Source organism: Callorhinchus milii, unplaced genomic scaffold (assembly GCF_018977255.1).
Source record: "Callorhinchus milii isolate IMCB2004 unplaced genomic scaffold, IMCB_Cmil_1.0 Scaffold3, whole genome shotgun sequence".
In the NCBI taxonomy this organism is placed as follows: domain Eukaryota; kingdom Metazoa; phylum Chordata; class Chondrichthyes; order Chimaeriformes; family Callorhinchidae; genus Callorhinchus; species Callorhinchus milii.
Genome location: NW_024704744.1, coordinates 26547974 through 26573830, shown reverse-complemented (window position 1 = coordinate 26573830; position 25857 = coordinate 26547974). Strand labels below are relative to the sequence as shown.

At 41.2% G+C, this 25857-nt stretch overlaps 2 protein-coding genes across 3 annotated transcripts in view; one reads left to right on the top strand and one right to left on the bottom strand.

Moving 5' to 3' along the window:
* The first annotated feature begins 1101 nt into the window (after nucleotides 1-1101).
* On the top strand, nucleotides 1102-12445 carry LOC103185007 (tyrosine-protein kinase Lyn-like). Its single transcript, XM_007903315.2, has 6 exons — nucleotides 1102-1191; nucleotides 4533-4694; nucleotides 5916-5970; nucleotides 6809-6962; nucleotides 10765-10896; nucleotides 12096-12445. Exons 3-6 carry the CDS (start codon nucleotides 5965-5967, stop codon nucleotides 12299-12301), a joined length of 498 nt encoding a protein of 165 aa, XP_007901506.2. The 5' UTR covers nucleotides 1102-1191; nucleotides 4533-4694; nucleotides 5916-5964; the 3' UTR covers nucleotides 12302-12445.
* A 3791-nt stretch (nucleotides 12446-16236) lies between these two features.
* LOC103184977 (proto-oncogene tyrosine-protein kinase LCK-like) overlaps nucleotides 16237-25857 on the bottom strand; it is a 52472-nt gene continuing 42851 nt past the window's right edge. For both annotated transcript variants that reach the window (XM_007903255.1, XM_007903256.1), the window contains exons 11-13: nucleotides 20996-21146; nucleotides 17580-17711; nucleotides 16237-16900 (exon numbers count right to left, since the gene is read on the bottom strand). In XM_007903255.1, the coding sequence (XP_007901446.1) occupies nucleotides 16701-16900; nucleotides 17580-17711; nucleotides 20996-21146 (483 nt within the window). In that variant the 3' untranslated portion in view covers nucleotides 16237-16700. The remainder of the gene's footprint in view (nucleotides 16901-17579; nucleotides 17712-20995; nucleotides 21147-25857) is intronic.

Sequence of the window (25857 nt, the reverse complement as noted above, 5' to 3'; positions counted from 1 at the left end):
GAAACTCTGTCTGTCCAGCGCCTTGGGACGTCCTCCTGACGTGAAAGACGCTATACATATGTAATTTTGTTGTTGTTGCTGTTATGTTAAGCTGCATAAGTTTAAGGGTGATTGCCTCTTACAGGTTTTACTGTATGCTATAGAATCAAATACAGCAACCATTTGAAACTTATTTTTCAGTGCGTCGTGGAAGTTTTGTGAAGCATTACGGAATCCAAGGAAACACAAGTTACCACAACTTATCCAGACTAATTGAGCACTACTCAAAAGAACCAGGTTGTTTATGCATAACACTGGATAAACCATGCATAAAGGTATGGATGCACAAAGCTTATAATGCACGTAGAGCATTATTTTCTAACATTTTTATTTTAAAGGAATATTCTTGGGCCTTAAGTAATTATTACTGTTTTACTGTATGATGTAATTGCTATTTAAATACATAAATGTTAAATATTTACCCTGTGTAGGCCGGATTTGTTTTAAATTTAAGGTCACTATTATGTCTGCACAATAACTAACAAGATCCAAAGGATCCAATGTTTAGAAGATCACATTATATACCATTTGATACTTTGCAATACTTAATAGCTTGAAGGTAAATAAATGATTGGACAGGGCATTGTTAGTGACTGGATATTTAAAAGTGGGGAAGGAGTAACCTTGGGGATTTGTGATTATAAAGAGATTTTCCCTGTTATAGCTAGAATGCTAACCAAGTTAATTTCTAGCACTATCTTTCCCAGCAAACAGGATTTCATCCCTGAAATTTTGCAGTTATTCAAAACTCTTCAGTTGCATCTGAGTCAGAAGCCTATGCTTATCCCCCAGATAAAAATGATCATTCACTTTGTGGCTGTTTGTGGGACATTCTTGTGTAAAAATTGGCTGCCAGGCTCACTTACAAATCCAAAATTGCTGCATTTTACTGTAAATTCCATGAAGAGATTTGAGACATTTCAACAATGTAAGGCACTATATGAAATGCAAAGATTATTATGTTTATTTATTTTTAAATGCGTCAACAGCTTGATCAACCATCCATTTCCAGTTTAGCCCACACTGCTGATTGGGAAATCCAACATGACTCACTTCAAAAAGTGACATTTTTAGGGAGTGGACAATTTGGAAACGTATGGCAAGGTGTATGGAATAACACAACTGATGTGGCAATCAAAGAGCTGAGCGGAGGTATGTATCACATGTAAATTGTAAAGACATAGCGGAGATGGAGATGATTGGAATTGCAATGCACCCATAAAATACACTTAGTCAATCCACTTTGCAATATATTCTGTGAGGCACTTTGAAATGTTTTAATAATATGATATTAAATCAAATATATATCAAATACAAGGATTATTATATTATTATCTTCATGGTTTGCCTACACAGCTCACGGCGGACAGATTTACTACAGAGTATGTAATCTATGCAACAAAAGATCTGTTTTAAAGCTAATTTCCATTCTTGGACTTCAAGTATGTAAAACTTCTGTAAAAGGTGTGAATTTTTAGATCTTTTCAAAACTGATTTTAATACCCAAATGTATAGGATTACATCTACCCCTGTTATCAGATGAACAGCAAACCTTGGAAGTTACATACGTATTTGTATGGTGAAAATAATTCTAATTTACTATGTACCTTGGGACACCCTCCTGACGTGAAAGACACTATACAAATGTAATTTGTTGCTGTTATTATTCTGAAGCATTAATCACTACCATAAATGATCAACTTTGAACAACAGAAGAATTAAATGCTGTTAATTTCTTCCCTCTCCCCTCCCTCCGTAAAATCCACAACCTCTTCCTCTACCTTTCCCAAGTTCATATTCTAAAATAAGCTTCAGTCTACTATCTTCCTTGGGCCATAGGTAATCAGGGTCTCCTTGGAGCTGAACTGGTGCCAAGGTGACATGCCTGGCAACGGAATGTCGGAATCGAGCCATCCCTCTGTGGCAGTCTCAGTATTTCGGTTTCTGAGCCGGGGGGGTCTGCAGTATTCCAGGGCACTGCTGATTACAGAACAGCCAGTCTGGCTGATCGGCAGGACCTGGAAGGGCAGACCTGTCACTGGGAGCAGTGAGTCATCCCACTCAGCTCCTCTTAACCCTGCAAGCCAAATCCCTAACGGGTAGGGTGGTCCCAGCTGGACAAGTAGCAGAAAAGCTTGCCAAACAGCAATATCAATGGCAAGTTATGTGGTTTTATCTGGCTAGCCTCCAGCAGTACCGCAAGCCTTGGTCTCTTGCCAACCTGCGCCTAATACTTTCTGGAATTAGGTAAACAGGATGCATCCCTCCAGGGAGAGAGTGTGCGTTCCATTCCAACAATCTATCTCTGAGAGTTCCATGTGTAGGTGGGATACATGGAAACCTCAGCTTGGTTTGCATACTCTTAACCATGGTGATGGGTTTCCACATGTGTCAGATACCCAGCAGACCCCCAAAAAACCTTCAATCTTGAACCTCAGAAGCCAGTCAGAACAAAAGCTAAGAACACTAACAAGGCCCAAGAAATCAAGACTTCCAAACCCCCAAACTGCTGTCAGGAACCCAGAAGCTGCAAAGCACCCGGGCCCAGACAAACCCAATTCCATTTTCAACCAGAGACCAAAGTGTCCCCGTGTAATAGCGATAGCAAATAGAGCGGGGGAAGTGCTAAAATTAGAAGACAAGAACACCTGCCTCAATATAAATCGTACCCCAAGAATTATAATGTGAGCTTCTAAAATCTCTTCCATTACTTCTTACTTCCAATATATGCATTGCCAGCAGATGGTGCCAGATATCCACCAGATCACACAGCATAATGATAAACAGAAGACACATTTTTCATTACCCTGACGGTAATGAGGCAAAACTCCAGAATATTAAATAATTCATTTGCAGTTATTGGTCATGAAACCAGTCATATAAAGGACAACTGAGGACCAAGAGAAACAATTTGCAATTAACAGGAATTTACTTGTGTCTGACTTAAAATTGCCCTTTGTAACTCAAATCCCTCTTCTGCTGTCTCGGTGCAAGCATAAGTATTATCTGGGTTTATTTTCTCAAATGCCATTGGAATCTTATATAACTCTGTAAGATCCCATTTGAGACATTTTTTCAAGACTGAAGACCTCTAGCCTGTCTAATCACGGCTTATAGCTTATTCCTCTTACACAGTATAATATCCGATCAGCCAACCAGCTGACTAAAGAATCAAAATCCTCTGCAGTAAATAGCAAAAAATAAATTTAGGTTTGCCACATAGTTTGAGGAATGTATTAAAATGGGTGCATAAATTCATGTGCTAAATACCCGTGGACTGTGTGCATTCTGTTTGTAGAAACAACTTTGCTATCCAACCCATGGAAATGTCAATAAATATCCAGTTTGTGGGATAATTTTCTTAACCTAGGAAATTGCACCATTTTGAGAGCAACATAAGCATTGTATCGATATGTTTCTTTGCAGCAGCACATTGTTCTGTGGGCTGTGAACGCCATGGAAAATATAATCAGCAAGCCATCTTTAGCTCCAAAATTGTGCTAAAGTTGGGGAGGGGGAAGGAGGGTATAGTTGCAGATAGTCAATGACTACCACAGGTTTCAATGATCTGATAAGTAACACATACAATACACCACAATTCAGGTTTATATAGCACCCTTCACATCGGGAGGAAGTCTCAAAGCACTTTGCATAGCTGGATGGGCACGCAAGCATATGTGCTAATGTTAACCCTATTATATATTGGGCTAAAGTCTTCAAACATTTGATTCTCCGATTGTCAGTAAATTAACCAAGCCGAGTGAACGAGAGCATCATATCTCTGCTGGTCCATAAATGTACTGACCTTTGTGGGGCGAATTAATAATGAGAATGTCCTAGCTGGGTCAGCAACTTTACCAAGTCAGTGGAAAATCACCCAATAGCTTCCATTTCTTAAAATAATCTTTCTGAAAACTAGCCTCTAATATCCTAAAGAACCAATGAACAGAATAACCCTGTAACAGGCATGGGATTGTTGTGGGAAAAGTAGGTGACACCAGCAAGTTGGTAAACAAAACAATCCACTTTATTACTCCACCAACAGATCGGCCAAACCATGTGTCAAACACATTCACAATAAGGGATATTAGCTTTCTTCGCTATTCCTCTCCAGATTCATGGTCCCCAGCTATGTTAATGCCTCTCATATTGATCTCCAGTTTGTGAGTATTATTGATAATCTTTATGCTTAACAATTTGATGAGAGAAGGGAGTTTCTCCCACAATCCTGGCCAACAATCCCCCAAATAAAAAAATTGTTCACTAACTTCATGGCTGCCACGTCGACCTACAAATAAACACAGTCACTACACTTCACAGTAAAGTCCTGCGCTTTGGGACATTTCAACGGCATGATAAGGCACTATATCAAAGGCAAGGATTATTATAACATGAATATAAGATTTTGCCCCTTGTGCCATGATGAAGGGAAAACATTAAGCATAGAATATATTAGAATAGCTATAATAATGGTTGACTTTCTTTTTCTATAGTGAGTTTAGAATCAAAAATAGAGTTCTTAAAGGAAGTTGAGATCATGAAGCAACTAAATCATGAAAAGCTGATCAAGTTGTACGCTGTCTGCACTACGAAAGAGCCATTTTGCATTGTGTCAGAGTTAATGAGGATGGGAAATCTGCACAAGTACCTACAATGTAAGTGATTGATTTGCTTTTTATTTTAACCAAATTGTTCTGCAGTTTGGGTAGCCATGCTTCAAAAATTATTGTAGCAATAGAATAGTGCAGCATAGATTTACTAGGATGTTACCCAGGATGAGAGGAGGTTAGCCAGGTTAGAACTTTTTCCTCCAGAAACGATATGATTGAAAGGGGACCTGATAGAGGTGTTTAAAATTATGACGGGTTTGATAAGGAGGATTAACAAACTGTTTCCTCTTGTTGATAAGTTCAAAACAAGGAGGCATAAAAAGATAATGAGTAGCAGATCTAAAAGAGAGTTTAGGAGGAACATCTTTACACAAAGGGCGATGAGAATATGGAACTCATTGCCAAAAGTTGTGGTTAAAGAGGAAAACATCAATGCATCTAAGAGGAAACTCAACATGCATAAGGTAGAAGAAAAGAGAGGTATATGAGAGGGGGACAGGAAGAGGGGATGAGGAAGAATGGAGGCTCATATGAAGTATAAACACTGCCAAACTACAGTGGTTGGGATAAATGGTCAGTTTTGATATTGTACAGTCTAATTAATTGTATGTAATTAAAGGCAGAAAAGCGACAATGAATGTTTGACTTTCTGTCTTTTTCTACAGTGAATTCCGAATTTAAAACAATCTTAAATTCTTTGAAGCAGAGATCATGAAGCAGCTAAATATAACTGCCCTCTACCCTTCTATCTCAGCCCCACTCTATCTCTCTTTAAATACCTACCTTTTCCATCATACCTCCTCTTCCCCCCCCCCCCCCCACCTTGCTGAGCATCCAACCTGTCTGTATGAAGCACTCCAAGATATTATTATTGCTATATAAATGCAAATTATTATTGTTGTAATTCTACGCTTTGTTGGTAATGCACAAAGGCAGTAACTTTTAGTGCTGGAGAACAGGCCCAAGAAAGGTCAAACCTTAACACCGTTGAGGTGCAGCATTTTCCTTATATACAGAGGGAAGCAAATTGAAGAGCAAGTTGACCTTGGAACTCTTGGAGACAGTTAGACATTGGTCACAGATATTGCCTGCTGATTACCAGCATACTATTATTGATTTGGTAAAATTGTGACATGTGAGAGGTGGCGATGCCCAAAAAGGGAATGGAAAACCCAAAAAATGGTGGAAGAGAAATCTTTGACTTCTTTGTAAAATTTGATATTTTGGTCTGACCTTTAATGTGTGTTCTCTTGATTATTTTTACAGCACATTCAGAAACAAGAAACCTGCAGTTTTCCTTGATGATTGGTTTGCCATGCAGGTCAGAAACTATTCTCGGGGAGGTGGGTAGTGGGGAGGTAGATTGTGTTTTTGCAGAAGAACTGGCTACAAGGTGACATGTTTGGCAATGGAATGTTGGAATCAGGTTAATCCTCTGTGGTGAAAAGCGAAACTTCTAAGATGGGCACCTGAGCTTGGGGTGGGAGCCGAGAGGGGCCGGAGGGGAAAGATACAAATTCAAATTTACATTTATGTAGCACCTTTCATCTCTGGAGGACGTCCGAAGCCACTGAACAAGATTAGCGTGGCACCCGATCTTACTGTCAGCTTAGACTATGTGAATTCAAGTCCCAATGTGGAGAAAATCACAGGCAAAAAGGATTTGAGTAAAAGTGAATTCTTCACTTTTAGAAAGAAACAATGCATATTGACGCGACCACTGATAAAATAACCCATTGATGGATGTGACAATTAGGATGAGTCACACGAGCAAGTTCCATGTAATTGCAAAGTTTTGCCAAAACAAAAACAGGAAATGAAGCAGCTACGCCTTTCACTTGAGACCGGTTTGTTTATCCTTTACCTCGTAGAGATTTGACGTAACCATGGAAGTTTAAACCTATTATTCTAGATGGGGGTCTGCCAAGAAGATAACTTTGTTTGATTTGAATGATATCTTACTATGAAGTAAAGTAGACATTATTTGCCTCTTTCACTGGCACAAGACAATAGGTTTCAAAATGCTTGAACTCGCTAAATGACAACTCAGAGTACAGTTCAATAATTACACATAGTTGAATTGTAATTCAAGATGTAATAAGCTTAGATCATTGCTCTAAAGTAATCACAAGTTTATGTTAATATTTGTAATGTTTTAGATTGCGGAGGGAATGGCCTACCTGGAAGAAAAACATTACATTCATAGGGACCTACGAACTGAGAACATCCTCCTGACAGAAATGATGTCCTGCAAGATTGCTGACTTTGGCCTTTCCAAACTGCTTAAGAACAAGTCATACAGATTATCACATGGTAATAACCATCCCCAGTTTATAATATTTGAAGAAAGTATTCCTCCAGATTTGGTAATTTGTACAATCTCAATAGAATCTCACTGGTGAAAACTGAGATGTATGGTATGTTTATTTTACAGGTGATAATCGTCACATCGTTGTTAAATGTTGTAATCGAAACAGTCTATCAATAAGATTGCCTGTAAGTAGAAAATAGGAACAGGAGGAGGCCATTCAGTTCTTCGAGCCTGTTCCGCCATTTAATTAGATCATGGCTGATCTGTACCTCAACTAATCCCTTCAATTCCAATTTCCTGCTTTCTCCCCATATCCCTTAATACCCTGACCTACCAAAAACCTATCAACCTTACTCTTGAAGGTATGGATGGATCCAGCATCCATGATCTTTTGAGGGAGAGAATTCCAGATTTCTACCACACTCTGAGTGAAAAAAATGCTTCCTGATTTCACTCTTAAATGGCCTGGTTCTAATTTTAAGACTATGCCCCTTGATTTGGATTCCCCACCAGAGAAAATAGCTTCTCTGTATCTACCCTATCAAATCCCTTTATCATCTTAAATACCTCAATCAAATCACCCCTCAATTTTTTAAACTCAAAGGAATACAATCCAAGTTTACACAGCCTTTCCTCGTAACTTAACCCTTTTAGGCCTGGTAACATTATGGTGAACCTGCGCAGTACCCCCTCCAGGGCCAATATATCTTCCCTGAGGTGTGGTGCCCAAAACTGAACGCAGTCTCCAGATGGGGTCTGACTAATGCTCTTTACAGCTGAAGCATCATTTCCTCCCCTTTGTATTCCAGGCCCCTTCAGGTAAAGGCCAACATCCCAATCACCTTTTTGATTACTTTTTGCACCTGGGAACTAGTTTTTAGTGATTTGTGGATATAGACTCCCAAATCTCTTTGCTCCTCCACAGTTCTTAATTTCTCCCCATTAAGAAAATATTCTGCTAAATATTCACAGTGCAGCGACATGGAGTAGGAATTGCATTGTACGCTTCTCAATCTATGTCCCTTTGAATCAGTCTGAAAAAATACAAACCCCTGATTTTGTCGCTCAACCCATGTTCTAAAGTGTGGGCTTTTTATTATTATTAAGGAGCAACAGGTAAAAGTAGACCATTGAAAGTTGTAGCTCACCCAATATACCATTCTGAAACTCTCAAATACCACAAATGCAAGGATTATTATATTATATATTATATAAGAGAGTGAACGCAAACTTAGTAAATTGCAACCACTACAAGCATAATCATAATAATACTTGTATTTAATATTACACCTTATCATGTTGTTGAACATTTCAAAGGGCTTCACTGTAAATAACTGAGCCAGATCGCATGGCACTACTCGAAAACAGAAGGCAGTTTCCCCCAGTGTCCTGGGCAACAACCCTCCAAATAAATCAGTCATTCACTTCATAGCTGTTTGTGAGGCATTGCTATGCACAAATTGGCTGCCACATTTGCCTGCAAGTACAGTCACTCTGCTTAATAGTAAAACTCATGTGCTTTGAGATGTGGTAAGACTGTATATCAAATATAATACTATAAATTATCATGCCAGTGAATCACACAATTCTTAACTCACACATTCAGAAACGAATGACCTATTTCTGTGCTGTAGGATCTATGTAAACATTTATAAATATCAAACCACCATTCCTGGCTATTTAGTTTCCTTTCAAATCACTCTATATTGTGTGGTTCATCCTCTGGCTCTTTTTCTTCCATCAGCTCTGGAGGCTCTGAGGGCTCTGTGATCACCTTCTTAATTTCTTCCATCTACACTTCAATGATCTCCTTTGAACACCAACCACTCTTCCACTGGGTTGGGTTAAAAAATGGAAAACCGTCTGCTCAAGCGCAGATGGTGGAAAACTGGCCTGACAGACCACCGTCAACTGTGGCTCGAACATCTCCACAGCTACCGCCGTTCTTTGATACGCGTAAAAACGGCCTTCTACTCCAACATCATCTTGGAGGCTAGACACAACCCTAAAATCCTTTTTTCTACCACCCACTACCTCCTCCATGCACCCCTCAGGCCTCCTCAATCTTCGTATCAAATGCCAAGTGCGAGGAGGTCATGGACTTCTTTTCATCTAAAATACTTAACATCCACCAGGCAGCCTCATCCACCTGCCCCTTGTCACCCACCACCACACCCTTTCTGTCCCACTCACCTTCCTCATCATCTGCTCCTACCACCACCCCCATTCTACATTCCTTCCTCCCCATCTCTCCCTCCTCCCTCTCCCCCACCATCACCTCCATGAAACCCACCACTGCTGCCTAGACCTTCTCCCTACCAAGTTACTGGTCATCCAGCTCCCCCTCCTCTGCCCACTACTGGCTGTCATCATCAACCAGTCCCTCTCCTTCAGATCAATCCCTGCCTCCCTCAAAACTGCTGTCATCACTCCCCTCCTCAAAAAACCCTCCCTAGATCCCTCAAACCCCAGCCATTACCGCTCTATTTCTAACCTGCCCTTCATCGCAAAAGTTCTAGAACGCGTTGTTGCCAACCAACTCCGCGCCCACCTCTCCTCCCACTCCCTCTTCGAACCCCTCCAGTCCGGTTTCCGCCCTGTCCACAAAATAGAGACTGCGCTTGTGAAAGTCACAAACGACATCCTCTCTATCTGTGACCAGGACTCCCGGCTCCCTCTGCCTCCTTGTCCTCCTGGACCTCTCCACCGCATTGGACACAGTCGATCACGTCATCCTCTTCCACCGCCTTTCCTCCGTCATCCATCTCAGTGGGAACGCACTCTCCTGGGTCGTGTTCTACCTCACAAACCGCCAGCAATACGTCTGCACAAACGGCTTCTCCTCCCGCTCTCACCCGGTCACCTGCGGGGTACCCCAAGGATCCATCCTTGGCCCCTCCTCCTTCTGATCTACTTGCTGCCTCTTGGGAATGTCATCCGCAGACATGGAGTACATTTCCACATGTATGCAGATGACACCCAACTCTATTTTTCCACCTCTCTTTGTGACCCACAGTCCCCTGATGTTCTGTCAGCCTGCCTGTCAGATCTCAGGAGCTGGATGTGCGCAAACTTCCTTCAGCTGAACATTGACAAGACGGAATATAATAATAATAATAATAATAATCCTTGCATTTGATATAGCGCTTTTCACGTCGGGAGGACGTCCCAAAGTGCTTCACAGAACACTGGCTGCCTATCCCAGAGACAATTGACTTCAAGATCCTCACCCTTGTATTCAAGTCCCTGCACTCCTCTGCACCTCCTACCTCTCTGACCTCCTCTCTCCTCAAAACAGTACCCGTTGCCTTCGTTCCTCTGGGTCTGGCCTCCTCCTCCTCCCCCGAGTTCTCCGCTCCACCCTCAGCGGTCGTACCTTCAGCCACTATGCCCTGAGGCTCTGGAACTGCCTTCCTCACTCCCTTCGTCTCACTCTCTCCCTTCCCATTTTCAGGACTCTGCTGAAAACCTTTCTTTTCGACTGTGCCTTTGGTCACCTTCCTCCCCCTGTTCCACTGATGATACCGCTCTACATGTATCACTACCTTCCGATTGCATGCACACCACCTTGGCAAGAAATTGCCTTGACTGAGTCATGTAATCCAAAAGGTCTTATCTGGCAAAGGCTGAGTAAACCATACTATGCAGTGGAAAACTCAGTTTAATATCAATGTGGTGGTTGACTGGGTTATTAAGACTGGAATGTATCTTTTATCCTTTCCTTTACTGTGAACATTTGTGTTCAGGGATCTGAATCATATCAGATGAAGGAAGTATCACTTTTTTATGCATTATTTCCTATAGATGCCAAAGTTCCCATAAAATGGATGGCACCAGAAATATTCACTGACAATATTTACACCACCAAATCAGATGTGTGGTCTTTTGGAATCCTTCTAATGGAAATCATTGCGTATGGAAAGGAACCTTTCCCAGGTATGACATTTATTCTGGTGCTCTGAAAACACTTCATCTGCTCAGCGAGCTAGAGCTGGTGTAGTCTGCTCCACTAAGAGCATGTATTAGTTGTGCATATTCCGAAATGTTAAATGTGACACTGTATGTGATAATTGTCAGTGGTGATGTTATCAGATTGCTGGAAATTCCTCCCCTGTCAGTCTATGTCTGAAGAATTTATAAAATTTATAAAAATCACCTGCTCTGGCTATTGAAACTGCTGCTCCTCGGTCTAAATTTCAGTGCAGGCTCACACGATACCAGCTTCACTCAGCTTGTAAAGATATCAACTGACACGTCCACAGGGAGAGATTTTTTGACCACAAAATAACCTCACTGTCAATTACCATATCGAATTTTCCATTTTTTACTCCTCTGTTCGTTTTGTTAACCAAAAATCAGCTAAATTATCCTTTTCTGCAAAAAACAGTCTCAACTGTGAAGTCCCCACAGCCTCAACACAATAGTAGTTTCCAAAAGACTCTCCACTCTAAAACCTGTATTGAGCCAAAGCAGTATTTCAACACTACAGATTAGGGAACTGACGAAGTTAAGTCAGTTTGCTCGACTCCTTCAATCAAATTCTGTCTCAACGATGACAGGTAGCACAGCTCAGCAGAAGATAAATCAACAGGCCAGCTGACAGCAACAGAGGCTTTAGTTTTACAATACAATACTTCTTTGCGTTTCATATAGTTCCTTATCACGTTGTTGGAATGCCTGAAAGCACTTCACGGGATTTATTGTAGAGTGTAATGACTGCATACACTCAGTATCTGTAGGAGGAACGGCAGTCAATGCTTGCACATCAATGTCCTACAAACAGCCATGAAATGAGTGACCAATTTTATCTGGTGATTTGTTAGCTAGGACAGCGTGGAATCAGTGTTGATTGGCAGGTCTTGGGAGGGTGATGATAATTATGGAAAGGACAGAAATGTACAGCGTTTCACAATAAGCTGTCTTATGATAGATACGACATGCTATTTATGAAAAATTTCAGACAATTCTAATACATTTTGTAATTGATTTCACTTGAATATTTATTAAGCGGTGTTCCGAGATGCTATCCTGCGTGGAGGGCACTATATAAGTGCAAGTTGTTTCCGTTATTGTAATGAAAAATTATTCTCTGTAGCCAAAAGATACTTTTGACACCTCTTTGTTCTTTAAAATAGATGATGATAACACAAATTATGTCAAAGCTTTGATAGAAGGATCACACATAACTCCACCTGCTGGTTGCCCAGATGATCTCGGTAATATTATGCTTCAATGCTGGAAGCAGAAGTCAGAGGAGAGACCGACATTCAATCAACTACAAGACAGACTAATGGCATGTAACCCAATAGTGGACACTGAGGAGATACTGTCATCAGCATAGGAATTGAACATTGAAAGGATGGAGAAATGTGCTTAAATGTCCCGAATATTGTTAGATTGAACTTAGTACAAATTCTCCGTCAGTGACCACAAATTGTGAACGTTTATTGTGAACTACATTGATTATGTGGCTTTTTTTTTCCAAAGGAGCAGTACATTAATTTATTTTTAAATCAAGCAATGTTTTTTTTCCCTCCTCCTGCAAGTATTTTACTCCTGTGTCCTTCCTCAGGGGACTTTTTACCTTCTGGCTCGCCCAAGTGACCATTATCTATGTGCAAGTCTCGACACAGAGTGCTGTCAGGATATTCCATCATGTGTGGCCAAGTGCATCAAACTCACAGTTATCTGATGACTGCACATGCATGCATGGAGTCCTGTAGCTCAGTGGTTAGAGCACTCGCTTTGCAAGTGAGAGACCTGAGTTCAATTCCTGGCAGGGCGAAACCTTGGGCAAGTTTCCTTACTCCACACGCCTAATAATAATCCCTCCAAAAAAAAAAAAACAATAATAAAAAAGATTAGTCATTTTCAATCCATGACTGTGGGACATTGCTGTGCGTAATTGGCTGCTGCGTTCACCCACAAATATACAGTCAATTCACTTTACAGTCTATTCTGTGAAGCGCTTTGGGACGTCTAGAAGACGTGAAAAGTGCTATATCAAATGCAAGGATTATTATTATTATTATTATAGCCTGAGATCAGATCATTCAGGGCAACTCAGGATTAAAATTTGTGATCTTCTGGTTTGTGGGGCCAAGTGTCTTTACCACTTGACACTTGTGGGGAAGCTGTGATTTTCGGGGAAGTTGTGATTTTTGTGGAAGCAAACCAAATAATGTCCGGATGATGATAGGAAGTTGAAACGAGGAACCCGAAACCTCCAGCCGTGCTGAACTTCTTTTATTCCTGAACACCAGCACTAATAGAATAAGCACAGTGTTTGGAGGTTGACTTCCTGAGGAAACAACAATGTGATTGACCCTAGTGATAATAATAACAACACTTGCATTTGATATAGTGCCTTATCACGTTTTCGATATGCCTCAAAGAGCAACACAGGATATACTGTAAACTGGATTGACTGTGTATTTTGTGGGTTAAATAATGATGTTATGGTACAATAAGAAAGAGCCTAAAGACTGAAGTTTGTATTGTTTAATGGCCTCTGTTTCTATGACCTCCTGCACCCCGGCTGATCCCTTATGTCGAGGTGATCTGAACTTATGCAATATTCAAGGTGTGGTCTAGGCTGAATCTGTAGCGCTCAGGCCAGACCACATCTTGGGATTCTAAACTCAATAGAGCTCAGCATCTTGTTTGCCTTTTTTTTGACGACACAATTTCCAAGTCCCAATGTGGGGCTTAAACCCACAGTCTTTTAATTCAGAAGCAAGAGTGCTATCAATTGAGCCAGATTGAGACAACAGAGTCAAAGGGGCATCCTGACAAAGTGTTTGGGGAAACACTTTTTGTTTCAGACGGGAAACCAGTCAGTTACATGTTATTTGTATAACCTCATGATATACAAGGTTCCTATGACGCATTGCAGTGTTCACCAATAATTACAAACAAAAATTTCAGGACAATTTTCAATTTCATGATGATAATACTAACTATTAGCAAAATTATACTGATTTTCTTAAATTATGAATTCCGTAAATCTGGTGATTGACAATTTGTCTCATGAGATCTGAGGTCTGAATGGTTGCACAGTAAAATGCAGAGAGCAAAGTCCAAAAAGCACAAACATCATCAAACCACATCCCCAGTAGAAATGCATCACACCGCTGCGTTCTGGCAGCAGGCGACAGACAACTCTGTCTCAGCTGCAGTGCACGCCATAGAGATAGAGATCTGATATATCTGATCTTAATGAAATGTATGTAAACCTCCTCCGCATCAGTAGTACTAAAAATTTCCTTGGGGGAAAAACAAACGTCTGAAAAATCTATTTAATAAACAAATGTGGAGTCCTGTAGTTTAGTGATTAGAGCACTCGCCTCGCAAGCGAGATGACCTGGGTTTGATTCCCAGGAAGGGCGAGAGTTTCCTTACTCTACACACCTCTGTTTATCTAGCAGTAAGTAGGAACCTTGTTGTTAGTCGATTAGCGGATTGCTTTTCTCAGAAAAATAATCCCTTCAAAAAAATTATTATAATAATTTGATTACTCAATCCACGACTGACTGTGGGACACTGCTGTGCACAATTGCCTGCCCCGTTTCTCCCACAAAATGCACAGTACATTCACTTTACAGCATATTCTGTGAAGCACTTTGAGGCATCTTGAAGACGTGATAAGGCGCCATACCAAATGCAAGGATTCTTATTACATATTTAATCAATTTGATTTTGCCTCGCTTTCTCTCTCCCTGCCTCACAAATTACTAAAACTTCTTCCTCTTCCACCATGCATTTGTTCAATGATGTCTTATGTTCCTGCTCTGGGTGCACCACTCCATTAGTGAAGTGTTTTTTGAGACGTTCTTTTACATTAAAGGCGCTATTGAAGCAGGTTGTTGTTTTTGCTTACTCTACTTATTGCTCTTTCTCACCCTCTCTACACAGCCATTCTGAAAAACAATTATGTGCACATTTGGTAATTCTTTCTATGCTTCTAATTCTTGAGTTATCCAATTTGTTAAATATCCTCTTGCAAAGAATTTAATGTATCACTGTGACAGATTCGATCAGACAGACTATATACCCTGTGCATTCTGCAACCCATGTGATCAGAATACCATATCAGACTATTAAAAGAAAATATTAAAAAAACAGATTCAATGGAAAAATATCAGAATGGTTCAAAGTGAAGGCAGGATTGGTGAAAAGTCCAGGCCTCCAGCTCATGAATTGTGCCCATTGACTGACAAGTCCTGGCATTAAGCAAACAAAACCGCAAGAAGATATCTTGCTAACTCATAGGGAAAAGGGAGGCAGAATTCCAATGATTTGGGCCCAGCTTCTGCAACACTAGGAAAATGGGAAAGTGTTCCATTCCTCAACAAGAGTAACCTTGGCCTTGAAAAGTAAACTTCAAAAAAAGTAAAAATAATAAATTTAGTCACTCAATTCACGAATGTTTGTGGGACACTGTTATGTGCAATTGGCTGCCGCATTTCGCCCTCAAAATATACAGTCAATTCACTTTACAGTATACTCTATGAAGCATTTTGAGATGTCTCAAAGATGTGATAAGGCTCAATATCAAGTGCAAGGAATATTATTATTACACAAAAATCATCAAATATAAAAAAGTTTATAGATCTCTTTGTTTAGGCTTTTTGAGGCATTCCATGTTTGCTTATTTCTTTTCAAAGTAAGACTAACATGGAAGCACAGCCCTCAAAGATTAACATTTTGTGTGAGATGAGTCTTCACCTTACATAACCTTCAATTTTAATAAAAGACTCACCCCTATTAAAAAGCAACGTATAACTCACATTATCACAGAGCTCTGGTGGTGGGGAGACTCAGCGCTGATTTCTAGTCAATACACGGTTTCTGCACAGTCACAAAGTTTCCGATCACAAGAGGAGTTCTGTTGCATGAACTTCAACAAATAGTTAGCTGGAATAAAACTGTAAAACGTCTGAAAGATTTGGGTTTAGAATTAAATCATCATCCATAGTCTGCTAAAGTATATCATTTTAATTTTAGAATTCAATACAAGCCTAAGAAAATGAATACTTTACCGTTTAAGATTTGTGCACTGACATCCTGTATTGTATGTAATAAATTACAGTATCAACTCAAAAATAAATCCAGTATATATTTTTTTTACAGGCAAGGTAAGCAATGATCATTTCAATTCAGAGATGTAAGCAACACATTTATAAAATGAAACATGGTAAAGTACAATATTCGATGCACACACTTACAGTGTTGTGACAACCCAAAAGACCATCACTGCAATGATTCAAGGTCCCAAATGTTGGTTAAATTTAAGAACAAACATTCAAAGCTCAGTTTCCAATTGCAACTTCAATTGAGGCAATTGTTCTTTTAAATAAAACAAGAGACTGGGGAATGTACCAGTTGGGAGTTCTGGGAGGGTTCTTAAGGGGAAAAGGATTTTCATGCACATATTAGCTAAGGCACTTTAATCACGAAACGTCCCAGTGATACATTTCCCATTAATGCACGTCCCTGACAGCAATGGCGTATAGTCTGCTGAATTTCTGCCAAGCTGAGATCTCAGAGTCAAGCATAAGCCTTCAAGGTTTTGAGTAAACTGCTTGTCAAGTGGGTAGTTACTGAGCACTTTGTCCACCTGACCCATTTGGAATTATTCCAGTTTCCGCAATGCGTGGATGAGAATTCAGTGCATGATATAAGCTGCATTGTGATAACCCAACGATTCATTGTAAAAGATGCCAAAGGCATTCCGTCTCTTAAGCAACTTGATATTGCCCTTCTGTGGATATATAAAAGTCCTCCAGAAATGCCTGAAGATATTCAAATGTGGGCCTTTCTTCTGGACCCTTCTTCCAGCAGATATCCATGATATCATACAGCTCCTCTGGACAGTTGTCAGGGCAAGGCATTCGATAGTCACGATCCAAGTTACGGATCACTTCAGGGTTGCTCATCCCTGTAGAACAGAGCGAGAGAGCGATGTAAAATGATGTTAGATGTTCACCTACAATAAACCCCACACACTTTACAGTAAATCCTATAAAGTGCTTTGAGACGGACTCCTGATGCAAAAAGCGCTATGTCAAATGCAAGAATTATTTGTTTGTTTTTTATTCATTTATTTATTTATTTATTTATTTATTTGTTTGTTTGTTTAAATATAATCTTCATGCCCACGCATCATAAGGAAAGTTCAAGTTGTACTTACAAACAAATTTAATCTTTATACTTGTCTAATTCAATTTTACAAATTGATCATTGCAAGGGCATAGAGAAATCCCTTGGTAGATGTGTGACACCTACAGACCTGAGAGAGCCAAACCCTTAGGTAAAGCTAAGATGTTGTAACTTTGTAACATGCATTGGTTTCTGAGGGATTGTTCTGGCTTCAACTGTTACTCGAGATAATCACCACTTCTGCAGCAAGTCACCTATCAAGTGCTCTGGGACGCTAACCCGTGTGAAGGGTGCTATATAAATGCAAGTTGTTATTTTGTATTAATTACCAGAGTTGAATATGAATGTCATTCAGTTAATCTATTCTAAAAAAATTTCATGCTGCCTGATTCAGTGCAAAATTCCTAATGTAATAACAACATTACATGTCCAGTTACCAAACATTATTCCCATATTACCTGGATATGGTATTCTCCCGTATGTTACAATTTCTGTTAAAAGTATCCCAAAGGACCAGACGTCCGATTTGATTGTGAATGTCCCATAATTGATGGCTTCAGGTGCCGTCCATTTAATAGGAAATTTAGCGCCTATGAAGACAAAGTAAGTTGTCAGCTTAGATATTTTAACAACATTTGGATATGTAAACGTCCTCTGGAACAGCGGATTTTTCGCAGGACTATTTTCCGATTCATCAGTGAGTGAGCTTCAGAGCTGCTTAGTAGCTGGAACACTCTCTGCAGCACAGTTAACACAACACAGTAAATTAGCCAGAGTTTGTATCTGACATGACAATGTTTTGATGTAGTTTCTTTACAACAGTGTTGTTTTTATTAAAACAAAAAAACCTAGTGGCAGACGCAATGTCACCATGTGCGGGCTACCTCTTCTAATCTGCCCCAGAAGAAGACTGGTTGTCAGATGCAACTTAGAAACATAGGGGTAAAACTTCTTCCTGGGTCTAGATTTGCTCTATTTTCTTGGCATTTCAAAGCATCCATGATTTGGTAAACGTTTAAATATCATCTTAATTTTGATGTTCATTTTCTGCAGTTCTTAATGAAAGTTAAAGAAAATTGTTTTCAACATTAACAACAACAAAATCACATTTATAGAACGCCTTTCATGTTGGGAGGACGTCCCAAAGCGCTGAACAGTCAGGTGTCGGAGCCCGAGCCTGGGGGAGGGGTAGTGTAGAGGTGAGGGAAGGCAGAGAGGTGGGTGGGAGACCAAAGGCACAATCGAAAAGAAGGATCATGAGACTGGCCTTGAAGGAGGCAAGGGAGGAAGCGAGGCAAAGGGACCGTAGGATGGAGTTCCAGAGTGTGGGGGCAGAGAGGCTGAAAGCTCGGCCACCGATGGTAGGGCAGGTCAGACGGGAGACAAAGAACAGGTCGGAGCCCGCTGAACGGAGGGAGTGGGCAGGTTGGTAGGGAGTCAGCAGGTCAGAAAGGTAGGAGGGGCAAGGCCATGGATGCCCTTAAAGGTGTTGATGAGGATCTTGAACTCTGGGGGATGGGGAGCCAGTGGAGTCGGGCGAGCGTGGGAGTGATGGGGTCACGGAGGCTGGTGCGTGAGAGTACATGAACTGTAGAGTTTTGGATGATCTGCAGCTTGTGAAGGGAAGAGTTGGGAAGGGCGATGAGGAGGGAGTTCCCGTAATCGAGCTTTGAGGTGACGAATGCGTGGGTGAGAGTTTCGGCAGCCTGAGAGGTGAGGCAGTGGCGGAGTCTGGCAATGTTGCGGAGGTGGTGGTAGGCCGTGCCAGTCATGGTGCGGATGTGGGGGAGAAAGCACAGTTCTGGGTCAAACAAGACACCCGGTTCCTGACTGGCTTAGTGAGGTTGAGTGTGCAGCCGTGGAGGCTGATGCTGCCAGCGCCTGAGGTGCGGAGGCGGTGGCGCGAGCCAATCAGGAGGGCCTCGGTCTTTCTGATGTTGAGTTGGAGAAAGTTGTCCCTCATCCAGAACTTGATGTTGGACAGGCAGTCAGTCAGGACGCCAGAAGTTGTGGAGTTCAGGGTGGAGGCAGAGAGGTAGAGTTGGATGTCATCCGCATACATGTGGAAATTTACCCCATGTCTGTGGATGATGTCACCAAGGGGGAGCATGTAGAGGGTGAAGAGGAGGAGACTGAGGACAGAGCCCTGAGACAGTGTGGGGGCTGGAGGAGAAGCCGTTTGCCGAGATGAAGTGGAGGCAGTGTGAAAGGTAGGACCTGAACCAGTGAAGGACAGAACCTTGAAGGTTGAGGTGGGAGGAGAGGCGGTGGAGAAGGATTGAGTGGTCCACACTGTCAAAGGCGGCAGAGAGGTCGAGGAGGATGAGGAGGCAGAGGGAGCTCTGGTCACACATGGTCAGGATGTCGTTTGTGACCTTGACCAGAGCAGTTTAAGTGCTGTGGGCAGCACAGAAACCCGATTGGAGGGGTTCATGGAGGGAGTGAGAGGAGAGGAAAGAGTTCTACTGGGAGGCAATGGGTCTCTCAAGGACCTTGGATAGGAAAGGGAGATTTAAGATGGGCCGGTAGCTGGATAGCTGTGATGGGTCAAGGGAAGGTTTCTTCAAGATGGGGATGATAATGGCTGTTTTGAGGCTGAAGGTGAGGACAAGTATCTTGAACTCAATCTTCTGGGGGATGGGGAGCCAGTGGAGATCGGTGAGACTGAATTAAGACTGAATTCAACAATTTGCCAAATTCAGAACACTCTGAAATGCACAGGAAATAGAATAAACCTAGATCCGGGCAGAATTCCTCCCCCAACTTCCCAAACATTCCGAGCTGCCCTCTTCATATTGTGAATTGTAGTCTCTATTTTATATTTTTCAAGAATTTTGCAACAGTAAATTTATGTAACAATAATCCTCTTGGCTGTTTTGATCAGCCCCAAGATTTTATCCTGGCATTCGCTTCACTGCAGTGAAATTTTTCTTTACGCCTTTCCTGAGTACCTCAACTCCTTCACAAAGCAGCAATACCAACTCCCATGAAGTAGACAGCTCAAAAGTCTCCACTGTACCATTGTGGATGATTGGCAGTGTGAAAGGCAGTGAAAAAATAATCCTCAATGTGGCTTCACCCTGTCTCAAAAACATATCTGCCTGTGGCATTTTCCAGACAATCTGTCCCTATCAAAATTTCTTAAGGAAGATTGTCCAGTTAGAGGCATCTACTTATTGGGAGGTGGTTTGAGGTTTCTGATCAGCCCTTTATTAAGTATTTTGTTTCATGGCTGTGGTCCATGGTGGTGGAAAGGTGATGTGTGCCTAGTTTTCACTGATGCACATTACAGCAAAGGAGTTCTCTAATAAATCCATTAGGTCTTGGATTGATCATCCTTGTCAATTATGCTAATCCAGTTTTCTCGTAATCTGCAAAGGTAACAGTTCTGAAGAAGAGTCATGGACTCGAAAGGTTGACCCACTTTCCTTTCTCCAAAGATGTTGCCTGTCCTGCTGAGTGTTCCTAGCAATCTCTGTTTTTGTTAGTGATTTGGACCAGTTCTGAATGTGTTCCAGTGGAAGAAATTGATGGGATCCTTTCATTATTATTGTTGATCAAAATTGTGGATCAGAACAGTCAATAATTATCACTGGGGGGTTGGAAAAGCACCCATGAGACCAGTGATAATCATTACCCGATAATCACATTTTTGACCAAAATTATTGTATTCCCAGTGACATTTAGATGGCCCAATTTTGACTCCATACATACAAATGACAATCAATTCATTCATTCTTTCATCAATGACCTGGGCAAAGAAGCAATAAAATCTAGAAGGATATCAAGTGAACTATTGGTCTTTCACTTATTCAAAATGCTTAGGAACATTTAGACCTTGTAGATAACACGAGAGGCTGAAACTGACACTTACCCTCACGGGCTGTGTACTCATTATCTATAACCCTGGCGAGCCCGAAGTCTGCAATCTTACAGTCCAGTGCCTCTGATACGAGGATGTTGGCAGCACGCAAGTCTCTGTGGATGTAATTTTTCTGCTCGATGTATGCCATGCCCTCTGCAATCTGCCAAATAAACACCTCAGGATTTAGAAAGTGACATTACAGGTCAGGTTGGTTATTACAACAACCCTCCAGGTAAAATTGGTATTTGTTTCCTGAATGTTTGTAGGATATTGTTGTATGCAAATAATCTGCAAAGTTCACCTACAAATACACAGTCATACATTTCACACTAAATACTGCAATTTAATTTTGACAAATTGATAAGGCTCTATATCAAACACAAGGATCATTATAATCTAAACTCAGTTTCAAGTTAATAAAATATTAATTGTGGCATCACTGTAGAATCTTAATACTCTGTATCAGCTTGGCTCTGCTGACATTCTCATCTTGGGGTCAGAAGGTTGTGGGTCCATGCCTTTGCTCTACACTTGAACTCACAGTCTAGTCTGACACTCCAATCCTATAATGGCGGATGTGCTTTATTGTCACAGGTGCCATTAATAGGATGAGGCAATAAAATTGGGTCCCGTTTGCCTGTTCAGGTGGATGATCAAGATCCCATGACACTATTGAAAAAACAGAAAGGAGTTTCTCCCTATGTCCTGGTCAACGAGTCTCCAGATTCATTGGTCATTCATAGGTTATTCATAGGAACTTACTTGGAACAACTAACTTATGTATCCCTGAAAAAACAGTTCACTACACACCATACTGACTACCTGTGAAGGGCTTTGAGACATGATAAGGCACAATACCTTCCAAAAATCACATGTGACTATTTTGCAAATATTGCAAATTAGATGGTTTTTGAAATTTGCAAACAAAATTTGCCCTTAGCACTTTGAATCCTGTTCACAAATATCATGCATATTGTGTGCATTAAACAACAATGAGCTTTACAAACATTACAGCTTGTGACATCGGCATTGCAGTTACAGGGTATTAATAAAAGTGTTGCCAATCTTCCTTCAGCATCCTCATAGGTGTATGTGTGTCTAGCCACATATACATCAGGTTCATCAATGTCTTGCTCAGCCACAAGGTGGTGTCTGACAGCCACTTTCACATCAGAAACACTTACATTTTCAGGCACTCTTCTGTCCTAGCCTGAGCAGGATCAGTAGAAGCTGACAATAGTAACTGCATGAAGACGATCCTCATCCAGGTCAGGCCCAGGTTTACTGGGTATACTGGGTGTCCATATACAAACATAGTTGCACAGTGGACCTACAATGTAGCAGAAGTGTGGCATAAATCCAGCTTCCAATGCTAACTGGCTAACTTCCTATGTATAGCACAGATGCACAAAAGGCATTTTGTCAGTGTCAGAGGCATCCCAGAAAACACTGGAAACACTCACTGGACGATTGGACACTGACTGGCTGACTTTATGGGTGTTCGATGAAGTTAGCATAACATCAGCAGCACCTGACATCACGGAAAAGCTGATCAGTGGGTTCTATATAACACAACGTATTATAACATGGGGTCAGATTGTATGGCCCCCAAACCTCCACATTATAATGAAATCAGACAGTGTATACTTGAAGTGGACTTGGAAATGAAATGAATCTAAATGTGGCTCAGTGGGTGGCACTCACACCTCTGAGTCTGAAAATTGTGGCTACGTGCCCAATTCCCTATGCAAATTTAAATTCACAGTTTGAGGGTGGAGTCCTGTAGCTCAGTGGTTAGAGCATTCGCCTCAACAACAACAACAACAAGATTCCATTTATTGAGCGCCTTTCACGTCGGGAGGACGTCCCAAGGCGCTGTACTGTGGAGTCCTGTAGCTCAGTGGTTGAGCACTCGCTTTGCAAGCGAGAGACCTGAGTTCAATTCCAGGCAGGGCGAAACCTTGGGCAAGTTTCCTTACTCCACACGCCTAATAATAATCCCTCCAAAACCCAAAACAATAATAAATTGGTCATTTTCAATCCACGACTGTTTGTGGGACATTGCTGTGCGCAATTGGCTGCCGCGTTCGCCCACAAATATACAGTCAATTCACTTTACAGTGTGTTCTGTGAAGCGCTTTGGGACGTCCTCCCGACGTGAAAAGCGCTATATCAAATGCAAGGATTATTATTATTATTATTATTATTATTACAGTTGGGTCAGGACTTGAGCAAGGGGGAAATGGTCAGGGTGAGGGGAGGGAAGGGAGGAAGCGAGGAGTGGGTAGAGAGTCGAGAGGGGAGCTGAAGGCACGGTCAAAGGGAAAGGTCTTGAGACCGGCCTTGAAGGAGGAAAGGGAGGAAGCAAGGCGAAGGCACTGGGGGATGGAGTTCCAGAGCCTAGGGTCTGAGAGGCTGAAGGCCTGGCCACCGATGGTAGGGCGGTTTGGGCGGGGGATGTGGAGCAGACCGGAGCCAGAGGAACGGAGGGTACGGGCAGGTAGGTAGGGGGATAGTAGGTCGGAGAGGTAGGAGGGAGCAAGGCCGCGAATGGCCTTGTAGGTGAGGATGAGGATCTTGAATTCGAGTGAGAGACCTGGGTTCAATTCCCTGCAGGGCGAAACGTTGGGCAAGTTTCCTTACTCCACAAGCCTTTGTTTACCTAGCAGTATGTAGGTATCCGGTTGTTAGTCGATTGGCCGATCGCTTTTCTTGGAGTAATAATTCCTTCAAAAAAATAAATTGGTCACTCAATCCACGACTGTTTGTGGCACACTGCTGTGCAGAATTGGCTGCCGTGTTTTGCCCACAAAATATACAGTCAATTCACTTTATAGTATATTCTGTGAAATGCTTTGAGACATCTCAAAAACGTCTTAAGGAGCTATATCAAATTATTATTATTATTATTATAGGCGCAACTGTAATCTATCCTGGTCAACTTTGAATAAAATTGGATAAATCCTCCTTTGAGATGTCTTCCCAATTTGAATTTATTTTTAGAAATTATTATATTGGAACCTAAATCTCTTAAGACACACCTTTGTTATCTGAAAAATCTCTGATAGTTCAGGGAAAGTACAGTAATTCACCACAACACCATCACTTCACTTATACACAATTAATAAGTTGCACACAATGCTTCTCCAGGAAGATCAAGACAATCTTGCAGTGAAAAGTGCTGATCAGAATATCTGCAGGAAACCAGCAAAGTGGAAAAGTTTCAAGTGTGACCTTTAGTAAGCGAGTTTGTATTAGTATTGCATCTGAAGATCTAGGTTACCGAGTGGCATAAACAGTCCTCAGACGATGAGCTCCCGAAGGAGGGTTAGCATCAGAACATTCAATCGTCTGCAATATGATCCAGAAATCAAGATCAATTTCACCAGGGCCCACAATTGGAAATGAGCATAACGTTCAGCGAATTCCTAGCATCAGTATGACTATGTCCTAGGCTAGAGGTCCTACATCTATTACATTTCAGACCTGATAAATAAAGGACTGTCCCTGGCCTTTGATTTGTTTGTAACATGTACAAGATATTCAAATGTTTCCTTAAGGGCACGCTGCAAAGACATAAAGCATGTGATTCATTGGTGTTTCTTAAGCTGTGTGTTGTTTCCAAGCAGCATGTCCTGACAGGAAGAATGCACGGTGCACACGTTTGCTGGGAAAGTCCCACCATAAGCCACAGAGGTCACAACTCAACATGATTCAGAAGCCAATTAGCAAAAATCATACCATATTAAATTGCTGAAAGTGACATGGTTTTACTTCCAGCAATAAAATGATGGGGGGTAAGAAGGCTGATTTGTATCTTCCATCTTTTAATCACTATTTTTCCTTTACTTTTTCCCAGGGGTAAGCAGAGTGCTGTAAACATGGAAACTCAGTACATGTATAAAATCATGGAAGCTACATTTCAGGAAGAGCCCATTCAGCCTATCAAGTCTAAATTGGTATCCCAAATCCATGCTCAAATCTATGCTCTCTTTCCCCATACCTTTTTATATATTTCTTCTTCAATTGTTTTTCCAATTCCTTATTAAATGTTGTTTTGGTCTCAGCCGCTTGTAGCCACTTGTAGCAAAACATTCCAGTTCCTGTTAACCCTCTGTATGAAAGTAAATCTAACCTTCTTAACTCTTCCACTGACAATGAATTTATAATAATAATTACAATCCTTGCACTTGATATGGCACCTTGTCATGTCGTTGAGATGTTTTAAAGTGCTTCACAGAACATATTGTAAAGTGGTGTGACCGTTTATTTTGTGAGTCAGTTTTTGCCAATTATTAACGATTTTCCAAACAGAGGGAATGAACGATCTATCCTCCAAAACCTTTCAGATTTTTGAAAAACAGTTTTAAAAACATCTCTAACCTTCCCTGTTGCAGTGGTACCAGACCTTATATAATAGGTGTTAAAAAAAATGTATGTTATTATAAGGTACGCCCCCTCACCCCCCGAATAAAGTAAATCATGCTTTGAGGATCAGTGGTCAGTGTGTGGTCTGGATGGCTTCCCACCCTGAAGATGTACATCCTGTGACGTGCTTTGAGACATCTTCCTATGTGAAATGCGCTATATCAAACGTAAGGATTTTAATCATTAGAACAGTGTAGTACAGCAGAGTTCTTATGTATTATAAATGGTCTCTTAAAAGCTATCAGAGCAGTGTAAATCCATGTACTGCTGAAATCGCCTTCTCTGAAATCAGATCACACTGGTCAGCCCAAATTTACCCTTCATTTAAATGAAGTACCTTATAAATCAGGCATAAAAGAATATCTTAGGGATGTGATAAAATATGTGCCAAAAAGTTGTTATGTTTAAGCCCAAGTCTGGAATTTGGACTCGTAAAGTCAGGA